At 45.9% G+C, this 14,761-nt stretch overlaps 1 protein-coding gene across 1 annotated transcript in view; it reads right to left on the reverse strand.

Annotated features, from left to right (window-relative positions):
- Positions 1 to 8,807, reverse strand: part of Slc35f3 (solute carrier family 35 member F3) — a 273,940-nt gene extending 265,133 nt beyond the window's left edge. The window contains exons 1-2 of the mRNA XM_074056852.1: positions 8,665 to 8,807; positions 8,062 to 8,288 (exon numbers count right to left, since the gene is read on the reverse strand). Of these exons, the coding sequence (XP_073912953.1) occupies positions 8,062 to 8,288; positions 8,665 to 8,717 (280 nt within the window). The 5' untranslated portion in view covers positions 8,718 to 8,807. The remainder of the gene's footprint in view (positions 1 to 8,061; positions 8,289 to 8,664) is intronic.
- Between the last annotated feature and the right edge of the window lie 5,954 nt (positions 8,808 to 14,761).

Genomic DNA, 14,761 nt, shown 5'->3' on the forward strand with positions numbered 1-14,761 from the left:
GGTCACCTCAGTGATTGTCCTCCATGACGTACAGCCCTGACACTCCACTTGTGGGTGCAAATCCAGAAATGCTTACATTCATCTAAGGTGACTCAAAAGCACTCCTCACAGCTCTAGTCTTCTCTCCTCCCTCGGTTTCAGCACTTTCACACAAACACTGTTTGAAATTCAAACCTGCTCTTCCCTCCACTGTACACTCCTTTCACCACCCGACCTGTGCATGCGTAATTCTGAAACCAATCGATCGCTCCCGCCCCAGCCTGGGAACATCTGCTCTTCCACACTGTTGTGTTTCTGTGTTCTCTGCTCCATTGTTGATGGACTCCCTTTATCTTATTCTTCAGAAGCGGATTTTCCTTTTTTAAACAAGGGAAACCTCCCAACTTACAATAGTGCCTCTAATTCTCACATGTTCACCTGGAGGCAGCAGTCAAATCTTGTCTGATTGATTCCCTGTGTGTTCTCTTCATTACTTTGTGCCTTCACTTACCTTTGCACAAACAGTGAGCACAAATCCTTAGAGAAAACTCTCCTGGAGGTGAATTCTGTCAAGGGTTGGGGCTGCTACAAGCAGTGGAAATTCCCAATGTGGCCTGAGCACAGAGCATGGGAGGAGACCTGGAAGCTGGTTTGATACTTCCTTTCTTACCACTAGTCCATCTTCTTCAGGGAGCAGTGATAAAGCAAATTCCCTCAGAAGGAGTGGCCTCTGCCCTGAGGCTCCATTCTCACCTTGGGAGGCAGGAGAAGGACACAGTGTGCCAGCAAAAGCAGAGCTGATCAAGAGAGACACAACACACAATGGGAAGGGAAGATGCTGCATTCAGAGAACCAAGCATGAGAAGTGCAATATACATTCCAGACTGGAGAATCCTTACAAACAGCCCGTGATGCTGTGATATCTGTCCACTCTCAATTACGGCAAGGGGTCCCCAGGCTAGAGATGTTATTTAATAGGGTACAAAAAGTTAAACCATTTAGTGAGATAGACTAGAAGTCTAAACCTCCAAAAAGAATAGATTTCCTTCATCAAAAGCATCTTGGAGCCTGAGACACATCACTGCGAGAAGCAGGTTTAAGGGCAGGTTTGAGGGACGGTGATGTGGCCAGAGGTGAGGAAAGAAGCCAAAGCAGATGGATGCCAGAAAAGGGCGCTGAGTGTGGCTAGCAGCCAGCAATGGTACTGGCCCTGGAGAAGAAGGACTCATTCCCTCCTTTGTACAGCCAGTCAGTGGTCACACCATTCTCCCTGTTTCTTGGTTGAATTCTGATGCAATAAAGTGGACTGAATATGCACCTTGTTTCCCTTTCAAATCTGAATTTTGCTACACCATTGATTAGAAAGATGCTATCTTTTATTTTGAAAACATTCACATTTATAGAAAGGTTGACATCTATTATTTGGTTTTGCCAAATATTAAAGTGTTGCCATGTTTTATTATCTGTCATTTGAACAAGTACAGGCTTGTTTTTGTTGAGCTACTTGAAAGTGCATTACAGACATAATGCTACTTTATTCCAAACACTCAGCAGCTCTTAAGAATAAGGACGGTTGGGCTGGAAGCATGGCTCAAGTGGTAGGACACCTGCCAAGCAAGTGCAAGGCCCAAAGTTTAAACCCCAGTATTACCAAAAACAAAAAAAGACAAGAATAAGGATGGTCTTCTACATAATACACTAATGGTATTAAACCCAAAGGAGATAACAGCCCATAAACAATTTACTAAGTAGTCAACCTTCTGATTTTCCCACTTGCCTCTGATACGCACCTCCACGAGGAACTCCAGGCAGAACCCGTGCACTGGGGAGGCCTTGAGATGAGAGACCCAAGCCCCTGGAAGACAATCAGTGTCCTGACCTCTTAGCAGGCATAAGGTGGCCATGGGATGTGGCACCTAAGCCACCTCCCTCTCTAGAAAGGAGTCACATCAGCCTGAAAGTCACTGAGAAAACCAGAGTGTGACCTTGGGTATTGATTCCATTGGCTGTAGACCACTTGTTGGCCATTAGGAGCCAACATTCCCCAGGAGCACAACCCTCCCTTGGGCTCAGATCTCTACGAGCTCAGCCTGTATTGTAACTCACTCGAGTAGAGATGGCCGTCAGAAACATGGCTCCCTTCACAGCTCTATGATTTGGATAGTATTACTCCTCTTAAACTGAACAGCCAAAAGACGAGCTTCAAACGACCACTTCTGTGAACCTGCACATTGTTTTCCTAAAAGGACTGGAGGAGTGCACAGCAGAATAAGCAGCAGCCCAGGAGAGCCCAGGTAGCGCTGGGATGTAGTCCCAGCTCTTTGAATTCTAGTCCACATTATTTCTGCTGGGTCTCCACTTAAAGAAGAAAAACATCAAGGGCTAGCTTTCATTGGAGCTAGAGAGAACAGAATGCCTGCAGCATAAAACATTAGGGAAGAAAGTGCTGGTTTAGTAGCTTAAATCTCATTAACCCCGTCAAAAAAATCTTTGTTGTTGTGTGATTTCATAAAAGAAAAAATGCTTAATGTGCTGAGCTACATCAAGTCAACAAATTAGAACTCTGATTACAGCAGCAGAGCTCATTTTCAAAGAAAGAGAAGAAGGACTCTCTGAGGCTTAACATGCCCTGCATCTACTGATGCTGTGGGCTCTGTATAAATATTATACAACGTTGTTTATATATTATGGTTTAGGTTGTGGCAGGTCATTACTGATCCAAATAACCCCAAGATATTTAGAAAAAGTAGCAAAAATGGACATGTAGTCTACTTGTGACATGGCCCCAGGTCAAGAACAGCATGGATGGAGCCAATCTCCCAAAGGGGGTTGTCCATCTGACCTCCCCACCAGTGATTTTCTAGAAAATAGTAATTGTACCATTCACTTGGTATAGCAGTGGACTTTTTCATGACTGATTGAATGAATGAATGCTAATGGATAGATGGATGGATGGATGGATGGAAGGACGGGGGCTGGATGGATGGAAGGATGGGGGGTGGATGGAAGGATGGGGGGGTAGATGGATGGGTAAATGCATAAATTTGTATTCACAGTAGGTTCCGTTGGTTCATCTGCTTCATTTACACATGAACCCCTCCTTGAGCAGCACATGGAACCTCACACAGTGACTTTCTGAAGACCCTGCCCTATCCACAGGCTTGTCATTATGGTGTTTAGGGTAGTGGCTGCAGTAGAAATGTTCCTTGCTTCCCCAGTTTCCAGCCATTGCATCAAAAGTCCTCACGGTGTTTTTAGAGGACCATCAGACACCACGTTGGTTACAGACAGAACAAGCACATTCACACATCCTCAGTGTCCTGTTGGCTGGTGTGTCAAAAATACATTCTCATGGTTTACATTTTATTTACATTGACTTTAGAGTTTTCTGCTCAATATTTAACATGCTCTAATGCTGACAAGGTCAAAGTGTTTGGGTAAGCCCATTGGATTTGGTGTTCTGGGTGATCGTAGTCACATAGCTTTCAAATTAATCCTTTCACCAATTTTTAAAGGAAAACAATGGAGGAGGGTTACTAAGTGCCACCACGCACAGTGTTTATTAAACTCCCACACCACCCGGCATGAACAGAACACTGCCCCAAACCAACTGTTTCATCCCTACAATACAGTTATATTCTTTCTTTTTTTTTTTTGAAAGAAGAGGGTATCTTATACATTGATTAAAAACGGGCTGGCACAATTTCTAAATAGAAAAAAGGAAGGCAAAGCTGACATACATCAAGAATTTCTTTCCTTCGAATGCTTTGAGGCATAGCCAAATTTTATGACTACATTGCTACAAGTAGATGGTGAAGAGGAGAAAAATAATTTCCTAATAGATTCTGATCCAGTCAAGTACTGTAGATGATACATAGCAGATTGACTAGGAAAAATTTAAATGTCACAGAAAAACACTTGTCAAACCCAGAAAATTGTTCAGAGAAGTCACAGTGAATAGCTTCGCATCTCAGGAGCCCAACACAGCCTGTGGGCTTCAATGCTGCAAATCACCTGAGTGAAGCAGTTTCCTTCCTACCATCTGAAATACCATAAATTAAGTCTTCCTAAGACTGCATGAGAGAAACGCTCGTGCCCAAGTCCTGGGCAATTGTTCAAAGGCTCACCACTGTCATCCACCCAAAGAAGTCACCTAATTGTCCAAGTTCCTTTCTCAGGACAAGAAGAAAGAACTCTAATGTGATTGATTGATCAAGGCACACTTACCACTGCAGGAGTCAGATAATGTCGTGTAAAAAACACCCTAGCTCATCCCAGACAAGGGCAAGTAAATACTTAACCCAGCTGGATGACTGGGTATCGCCTCTTCCTGAAGTCAACAGTGACTTGGGGTCCATGACCTTCTTTATTATCCCGGAAATCAGGAGTGGTAGAGTGTCTGCCTAGCAAGCACAAGGCCCTGAGTTCGAACCCCCATACTGCAAAAAGTTTTTTTGATCTCATATTCCATATGCCAAGCTTCATTCTAGAACAAAAGTCTACAACAGAGTCATCAGGAGCTCACAACAGGTCATTTCTGAGTTGCTGACCTGACCTTTGCTAGTTCGAAGGGTCACACAGAAGCTACGCACCATGACATCAGCCACACCGTGTACCACCCCTCCAGTGGCTCCAGGATGGCCACCAGCAGCCTAGACACACAGTTCAGTCTGCAATGGTGTAGTGAGCAGGAAGACTGTCTTCCCCACAAGTCTATCTCTGTTTACCGCATGCAAACCCTCTGCAACACTTGATTCCAAAGAAATCATCACACAGTGATGAAACTGTGTCCTTATCACTAAGATGGGAAGGGAAAGAAAGTTCTTCCAAGAAACTGTCCACATTGCTCTGAATACTAAAGCACTTTCCACAAGGTATCGGTTTATGATGAGTGGGTACGGAATTGTGATGGTCACAGAAGTCACGGCTCTTTCAGGTCTTAGAAAGCTGTTCATTCTGATCTGGTCCATCACAAAGACCAAAGCATGGTCCTGGAAGAAAGCCAAAGGGAGAAGAAGGCCAGGAATTTGGAAGGCAGGTTGCTCACTTAGCACCTTCGGTCAGCAGAGTCAAGTTCACTTGGAGTGCAAATTTAGGGTTCAGGCTAAATGAGTGGGTGGCAACCATGCACAATCCCCTAAGGGACATTTGGCAATGTCTAGTGATACTTTGGTTGGGGAATGGGTGGTGTGCTAATAGTTAGAGGTCAGTGGTGCTGCTAAGTACCCTACAGCGTGCAGGACAGTCCCACAACCAAGAACTATGTGGTAGAAAACGTCAGTAGCGCTGAAGTTCAGAACAACCCAAAGCTTATCAGGAATGCTGTTCTAATCTATAAACGGAGCCAGGAAAGGATAAAGAGACTCTAAACTAGCAGGAAGTCAGCGTAAAAGATTAAAATGATACAAATCACTCCACGGGTGCCCTCCAAGGTTCTCTGACCCACAGGGCAATAATTCAGGCAGTGTCCACTCGTTCATTCAAAATATTCAGCAAATGACTATTGTGCACTAGGCCCTGCTGGGCTCTGCGTACAGTCAGAGCTGGTCACTTAAGGAATCCCCAAGAGTACCACCATGGAGCGCTTAGCTCAGAAACACGGAATGTGGAGTTTGGAGACTTGTGCCACTGAGAAGCAGAACTTGTACCTCCCCACCTACATCTCTAGTTTAACTTGCACATAGGCCATCTGTCTCAGACCTGGGAACTTTGGGATTTTAAAAAAATAATTCCTTACAAAAAGTCTCCTGTCCAGAGAGAAACTGTGATTCTCATTGCTGGTGTTAAGAGTGAGCAAAGAAAATTTCTGCACTGCTAACAATGACCTCACTTATCTACCAGAAGTCCAAAAATGAGGAGGACACCCATGAGTGCCATCATTCAAATTATTCCTGCTGCTGCACAGGCAGCCAGCCTTCCTCTCCAATAGTCTGAAAACTGTAGCAGTAACTCTCATGTCAGCTCCTACAATGGGGATGTGCAAAAGTCACTCTGAAAGATGACATAACAATGTGAAGGACGAGGCTGGTGGCCTCCGGTGACTTGCTCTGGAGGCCATGAGAGCACTGAGTCTTGTAACCTGTGTGTCTTCTAGCTTGTTGAGTTCGATCATTAGCAACAATCAACGTTAACCAAGTGATGCCCACAGATGGATGAGCCTCTGTGTTATTATTTTGGTAGTTGGGCAGACAGCAGAAGTGATGCCCTGAAACCTCTTCTGCTTCATGAATAAAACATCAGTTCTCTAAATTTAAACTTAAAACCCAATTAATTCATCAAAATGTCAGTTGTCACCTACAGCATTTTTTGTAGCAAGGAAATACCTTGGAATAAGGAAGAATCCTTACAGGAGTGGAGAGAGAGGAGTGAGGGGTTTTATCCACATATCAGAATCACCATAGCCTTGCTTGCCGGTATTTATTCCTTCAGGGAGGCGTCAGAGAGCGGGTCCCAAGGGACTCGTTTTCTCTGTGGCCTTTCCCTGGTCTTGATTATAAAGTATGTTTGTATCAAACACACTCATCAGCCTTGGAAGCTGCTCACCAGTCACAAATCATGGCAACGCCTTCCCCAAAGCCCATACAGCCAGGCACAAAAAGAATTTTAGCGATAAGCCTTATTGTGACTTCAGAGGCTAAGAGTCAACTCCACAAAGCCTGTGATTTGTATCATTGTCTTTACTTATAAAGAAAGCCAAGAATGGAAATAAGAAACAGAGAACTTCGATTTTCTAATACAAATTCAAAAGGCAGAAATAAAAGCTCAGTGTCCTGTCCATTCCCATAAAAAACATGGTTTCCCATGGGTTTGAATTCTTGCTTATCCTATGCCCCAAAAGAGATCTTGGCCCCTTGTCTTCCTTCTGTAATCTAAAGCCAACAGATAGGTGACAATGTCAGCAGCAGAGACAGGAGGAGACCTGTATAAACTTAAAGGTTTGTACTGGGTTAAATGCAATCACTACAATCCTTTAAAGACAAGTCAGAGCATGGAAATTAAACATTCACATTCTATACTTCTTCCTGCAAATGACATACACGAGTAAAATCACTGCCAGCACACTGCTGACTTTTGGCTTGAACTTGAAGCTCTCAGGATTAATCGAAAGATAGACATTCTTTTAGTGATGGATATAATTAAATTACAAAAGCCAGATTTTTTCCCCTAAGGGCCACCCAATAAATGATGCTGCAATTTCAAGCAATAAAAGGTAAAAAAAAAAAAAAAAAAACTCAAAATCATCAAACTATTATTCCACTCTTTTATTACAAATGAATGAGTCTTGCCCACGTCTTATACTGACCGAGTTGTTAAATGCAATCTCTTTTTCCTGTGTCTTGAAATGCTGAGGAGACACCTGGCTCTGGGTGTATTACAGATATGCAGACTGTGCAACCTTTCCCTTGCAAAGTGAGCAAAAGAAATCTCCACCATCTGCCTTGGTCACATAGGTGGTCTGTGGGAGCAGTCGTGATGGTGTCAAAGCCATCAGCTGAAGTCACTGGCAGAGAAAAGTTCACCTGCCTCACCTAGCACCAAGCACTCCTCTCTTAGGCATTGGTGCCAGTATCTAGAGAGACGCAGTGGAACCGAACCGCCTCACTGAGGACCCGTGGAGACCGGGGGCAAAAGGAGGGAATGAGAGCTCAAGAACTGTCCTCCTTCACCATGACCTAGGGGCGCAGGATGAGTTAAAATCCAGGCGGCCACAGTCTGCATTCTTCATCTCTCCAGCTGCACCTGATCTGGGGAAAAGCTACAGCATGTAGCACACTGATTCCCTGACACGTTCTCACGGTCTGCCACAAGGAGGGTGCCCTCCATGTCACGATCCCTCAAAGGAAAGGGGATGAGGAAGCAGGGGGACAGTGTGGGAGCACGAAGGACGCAAGAGAACGCATCACGAAGCCCCTAAGGACTGGAGAACTGTCTCCTGGCCTCTTCACCAAAGTTGCAAGCCTGCCAGCAGGCGGAAGCGGGCGCTGGACCTTGGCTGCGCGCTCCCCAGGCTGCCCTGACAGTGGCAGGGATGACCAGGGGGACAGGGAAACGTCGTGGGGGCGGGGAGGTGAGGGGTCTTACTTTTGTAGCTCGCCGCCCAGGGCTGGTAGCCGTAGTAGCCGGTGATTCGCAGGATCCGCTCCTCTATGGACGTGAGCCCCGCAGGCCCGCTGGTGAGGTCCTCCACGGAGCGGGACCATTTCAGATCCTCCTTGATCGCCTCGTCCACCACCAAGTACTTGAGCTGCCGGAGCTGGGGGCTGATGTCGGACAATCTCCGGGGGCTGACGTCCGGTGACCTCATGCCACTGAGGTCGCGGGGGCAGGTGGGCAGGCGGGAAGGGGTCAAGGGCAGAGAGAGAAGGGGGATTTCGGTGAGAAGCCGAGCCGGGGCGCAGCCGGGGCCCTCTTGGGGCGGATGGGCGCCGCCGCAGGGCCGGCCGGGGCTGCTCCCCGCGCCGCTGGCCACCACCTCGGCTCCTTTGGGGCCACGACGTCGGATGGCTTGTCCCGCGCCCTCCCCTGGGCGCCTCGAGCAATGTGGTCGGGGCGAGTGGCGAGGAGCGGTGCCTTAAACTTCCAGAGCAGCTCTGGCGCGCACGTCGCCCTTCCGGAGCCCGGGCAGTCCCGGCTGCAAAGGGCCATCTGCCCGCCCGCCCGCGCAGCCCGCCGGGCCATACTCACATAGTGATGCTCTTGCCCCTGGGTGAGCCGCCGGGAAACTCTCGGATCCCCATGGGCAGCGGCAGAGTGCGGCCGGGAGCTCCCAGACTTAGGCGGAGGGGCCACGGGCCCGAGCTCCCCGCAGCCGCCGGCGGGGCCGGGGCCAGGGGGACGCGCCGCTGCCCGACTAGGGTCCGCCGCGCCGGCCGCCCGTGCGCGCCCGCGACTGGTCCCCGAGCGCCTCGGCGGCGTGGGGCGCGCGGCGGGCGGGCGGCTGAGCGCGGCGACTCCTGGCCGGTCCGCCGGGCCCTCTGCAGCGAGCCGGCCGCGGAGCAGCTCCGCGCCCCTCGCCTGCCGCCGCCGCCGCCGCCGCCGCCGCCGCCCGAGCACAGCGCGGGCGCGGGCGCGGGCGCCGGAGCCGGGAGAGCGCGCCCAGCAGTGCGCTCCGAGGCACCTGGGCGGGAGGGCGGGGAGGTGCCGGCCCCGCGCGCACCCACCAGGCGAGGGCGCTGCGCCCCGATCCCCGCCCGCCTGCACCCCGATCCCCGCCTGCACCGCGCGTCCGAGCCCCGCCCCGCCCCACCCCGCCCCGAAACCCCGGGCTCAGGGCGCGCTCCCCGCCCCCTCTATGTCTTGTCGCAATCCTGCCACTCCTGGTCAGTGCTTGAATCTCAAAGCCCTTCCCTGCTGCCCCAAGCACACACACCACCCATAATGAGCAAAACTACTCGGAGAGAAGTGAAGACCAAAAAAAATACTGATTCCTTACTCAGAATGCCAAGTACATAGCTGACATTTTATAGGCAAAGCCAAGCACGAAATGCATCGACTTACTACTTTGTGCGCATCGCTGCCGTCAGGCCTGCTCTCCAGACAGCGCGTTTTCTCATTGATGAGCGCAGTTTCTCATTGATGAGGGGACAGTCATTGGTCTTCTTGCATCCCGGTTCTGTTTAGCTTCTAACCAGGTTTTGTTTGGTTTTGCCCAGACCACAAGCCATTGCCTCCAGACCACCCACTCACTGCTCAGGTTATTTCTCATTGACGGCATGAAGAAATACAGGGAGAAGGGAACAGCCGTCATGCTGCTCAAAGTGACTATTTTGAATTATAAGCTATTGCTAATCCGAACCTTTCCATAAAATCAGAATCAAAATGCACTCACTATTTTATGTACTCCTTTTTTATATTAAAAATATACTGTTCATCCGCAAACTAGAAAGACAGGCAAACTTCCTCAACTTGATAGAATTTGCAAAATCCCACAGCTAACATCTTACTTAGTGCTGAGAAACTGCAAGCTTTCCTGCTAAGAGCAGGAGCCACGCAAGGGTGTCTCTTCTCACTGGTTCTTTTCAACGTCATACTGGAAGTCCTAGCTAATGAAATTAGACAAGAAAAGAATGAAAAGGTCTACCAACCAGGAAGGGAGAAGTAAAAGAAAAAGGAAATTGCCTTTGTTTGCAGATAACATGCATAAAATCTTGAAAGATCAGCCAAAATCTTCTGGAATTCACAAGCAATTAAAATAAGAAAAACAGATTCAAAGTTCGTGTGCAAAAATCAACTGGTTTCTTAAATATCAGTAAAGGCCAAATGGAATTTGAAATTAAAAATGCAATGTTTTTACTAAAAAATGAAATATTTAGGTGTAAATCTAAGAAAATGTATACAATACTCAGATGATGAAAAGTACAAAATTCAGAGTGAAATCAGAGAACTAAATAAATGGACAGTATCCCATGTTCATGGACAGGATGACACAATACCGTTAAGATGGTGGTTCTCCCCGTTTGTCTACAGTCAATGTATTCCAGGCAAGCACAGGTTTCACACGGGAGGAATAGCTTCGAATATTCTGTAGCACAGTAGGGTAACTATGATAGAAAATAATTCAGTGTTTCAAAATAGCTAGTACAGAGGATTTTGAATGTCCCCAATGAAAAAGAGATGATAAATATTTGAGGTGATGGTATGTCAAAGGCCCTGACCTGATCATTACACATTGTATATTAAGAAGTCACAAGGCACCCCACAAAAGTGTTCCATTACCATGTGTCAGTTAAAAGTAAAAATATATTTTAAGAGAAATTAAAAACTTAAAAAGGTTTATATAGAAAAGAAAAAGACCAAGAATAGCCAACAGGACATTAAAGGAGAAAAACAGTGAGAGGACTGACATTACCTGACTTCAAGACTTTGTACATCCGTAGAAACCAAGTAAGTCATGTAGGTGAAAGAATGGACAAACAGACCAATGGAATGAATAGAGAGAACACAAATGGACTGACACACATGCCACCAAGTGACCTTTGACGAAAGAGCAAAGGAGATTCAAGGGAGAAATAGTTCCGAGAGAACTAGAAATCCATGTGCAGAAGGGAGGGAGGGACAGAAAGAGAGAGAAAGAGATCACAACTTTTGCAAAAATTAACTCAAAGTGGATCATTGACCCCAACACAAAATGATATAAAATGATAAATCTCTGAGAAAATAAATAGGAGAAAATCTAGATAACCTTGGGTATGTCAATGACATTTTAGCTACAACATCAAAGGCATGATTCATGAAAGGAGGAAAAAAATGCATGAGTTGGATGAATTGGACTTCATTAAAATTAAAATCTGCCCTGGAAAACACACTGGCAAGACTGACAGAAAATACTTGTGGAAGACACATCTGATAGAGCACTGTTACCCAAAATAAGAACTCTCAAACTCAATGGTGAGGAAACGGACAACTCAAAGAATTGGGGGTGGTTAGAACAGGCATCTCAGTAAAGATGATAAACAGGCAGATGAAAAGATATTCCACATCATTCACCATTAGAGAATTGCAAACTGAAACAGCAGAGACGTGTCACTACACACCTGCTAGACTGGATAAAATCCCAAATGGTAAAATGTGAAATCCTACAGGATGTGGAATGACAGGAACTCCCATTCCCTGAAGGTGGGAATGCAGCGTGGTACCTTCACCCAGCAGTCACGCGTCCTGACGTTTACCCAAGTGAGTTGAAAACTTAGATCCACACAAAAATCTGCAAGCAAATATTGATAACAAGTTTATTCATGATGGCCTGATAGGTGACTTGGTAAATAATATTTGTGATTTAAAAGATAAACTCTCAGGCCATGAAAAAACGTGGAGGAAATTTAAATGCACATGGCTAAGTGAAAGAAGCCAGGTTAAAAGGCCCTATACTGAATGATTCCGACATGACTTGGTGATAAAAAGACCGCTGATTGCCGAGGGTCGGAGGGGAAGGAAAGAAGGACCGGGAGGGTATGGAGGATTTTTAGGGGAGAGAAACTACTCTGTAGTTTCTGTAACTGTGCAAAACTCTCAGGCGTTTTGGTCACCGTGATGAGAAAGATGACCAATACAGTGTTCTTCAGGAAGACCCTCAGTCTGTGGGCCTTTGTTGCTTCATCCCCAAGAGGCTATTCAAGGGCTCCTGTGCATTTTGAAGTTTTATCTTAGCTCGGGGCTCTGGCAACCCCAAAACTCAGCAACTGTCCCTTGGCTGAACACTGGGTCTTCCAGTCCACATTGGTTCTTGAGCCCTGCTCCATTGCTAAGACCTTGCTTCATTTCACTGCTCTTTGGCAACGACCCTCTCTCAGGGCCAGTTTCAGTCTTTAGCTTGCACTCACAATTGACAAATGCTCCCAGGGGAAACCATTAGCTCCCCTTAGAGAATTAGAACAGTTCTAATTCTCTAGAATAGGAGTTCACCTCATAATTGTTCCTTTCATGGCTCTATAATGCCTTTAAAATATTATTTACCTGGTTTTCCAGTTGTTACTGTGACAGTGTAAGATCTTTTATGTCCTCTCCGCATGTAGATATCTTCCTGATACACACTTTCATGGGTGTTTTCTTTTTTTTAAAGCAGCCATGTTGTGGGTCAAAGCTAATGCGTTCACTAATATCTGCTCAGAAATTCAACGTGCAAATTTTCATTCTTAAATTTTTGACTTACCTTTGGCTTCCAGTCAATTTTAAGGAAAGGGTCAAGGATGAAAATGACTACTCAGCATGGCTCCATTTTGGTTACTTGGCATTTTATTCATCGTCCAGTGATGTCAGTTCAGGAACCAGGATAACAGCAGCAGCCAGTCAATACAGTCACCTTCTATGACAGAAGTAATGCCGTTTGTTACCTGAATGAAGAGATATGTGTTTTTCATTGTAATTAATAATAAACCCTCGATGAGTAAATTCATTCATCAATTTAAAACTGTTGCAAACCACAGTAACCAATTGCTACTTCTTAGCAAGGAGGACCTGCCACTCCTTCTTACAGCTTATTTTCCTACACCAGTAAACAAAAGTTTAACTCACTAACACTTAAATATTACATTATTAAATATATGCTTTTTCAACAGGAGAGTGATTTTTGTCCAAGGGCCCTGAGATATTTGGAATATTTGATACATTCCTATTCTAAATTCAATTAGCTGAACATTTACTGAGCATATGCTGCGTGTGAGGTTTGTGATGGAGGCTTGTGGTAGAAATAGGACAGACGTTTTCTGCCCTTAATGAGCCCATAGGATTATAAACAAGCAAAGAGCAAAGACTGTGATGCAGTGTCACATGGACTGAGACAGGTGTATGCAAAGGAGTCCCTGGAGGCGTCAGGAGGCATTTGCAGTCTGCTAAGAGCGATGAAAAGGGGAGATAGAATGTTGCAGATATCAGATAATGCTTCTTAGATTAGAAGCCAAATTGTTTCGGAAGGAGGAAACCATAGATGCTAAGTGTGACATGGGAACCTTTTTGTTAGAAATGGTATAAATAGGCACTGTGAAAAGTGACAGTGGTGAAGTGGGCAGAGTCAGGTGACGAAGCCTGCATACACAAAGCTCCCCCCATCATTTCTGGGAATGCCGACACAGCCCCTCTCATCTGTTCCTTTCCATCTCCTTAGCCAAACTGATCACACCGTTCTCCTGTACAAAACTCTTTCCACTGCTCTTATTGTTTTTAGATAGAGACTCCAATCCTCAACCCTGTCTCATCTGACCTGCTCCCTGCCTTGTGCTCTGTGGCTATCTTCATCTACTCTGGTGGCTCAGAGCCCATGGACTGGGTTCCCTTGCTCTTGCCCCCAGGACAGTGCAGAGGGCATCACCTCTCACAGGAAAGCTCTGTCCATCGCCCACCTCCATCAGCTTGTGAACTCCTTCCCCTGCCTCTGGTCTTGGGCTCAGACTCCTTCCTTCCAGGAAGCCTCTGCTGATCCCTGCCAGTGGATTAGGTCCTTCCCACATCCTGTAATTCTCTGCAGTGGTCTTCATAATCCTCGCCAGGGTTTCTTATGTATTAACTTACACCTGCCTTAGCCTGGGCTAAAAACTCTGTGAGGACAGGACTGCTTCTCTTTGACTGTGACCCTCAGATCTAACATAACACCTGCTCAGAAAACACTTGTCAAATAAATGAGCAAAGGCAACAAAGAAGAGGATAAAACCATAATTGGACAATAAGAGATGTCAGGAATGAAATGCACAATTTTACAAAATTTATTCGCACTTTCTGTTCCTGTCAGTTCACATTTTTCCATTAACACTAGATTCTTCCTCCAAGGTTGGTAGAGAGAGACTTCTAATTTCCTCCTACCTTATCGCTTTGGGGACTCTCACTTCAGCCTTTCTTCAATCCTCATTTTAAACCAGGACAGAATGTGTAGCAACAAATGCATCGGATTTTCTGAGTCAGGTATGGCTTCAGACATCCTGTCTCATTGTTCTCAAGAAATATGCTCCCATTGTCAGACACCAGTCCCAAATTTTGATTTAAAAATTATACCTGCTGTGACATGTGTCTTTTGTGTGCTCAGAGGGTATATGGATTATGATAGATAGAGAGAGAGATGATGGACAGATAGATAGCAGATGGATGTATGATAGATGAGATGATAGATGACAAATGGATGATAAATGACAAATGGATGATAGATAACGAGATAGATAGCATATAGATGGATGATAGAGAAGATGATAGATAGATAGATGACAAATGGATGATAGATAGATAGATAGAAAAACAGACAGACAGACAGACAGATAGATAGAAGGTAGATGGATGTTTCTACATTACATTTCATTCA

The sequence above is a fragment of the Castor canadensis genome, chromosome 15 (genome assembly GCF_047511655.1).
Source record: "Castor canadensis chromosome 15, mCasCan1.hap1v2, whole genome shotgun sequence".
Taxonomy (NCBI): Eukaryota; Metazoa; Chordata; class Mammalia; order Rodentia; family Castoridae; genus Castor; species Castor canadensis.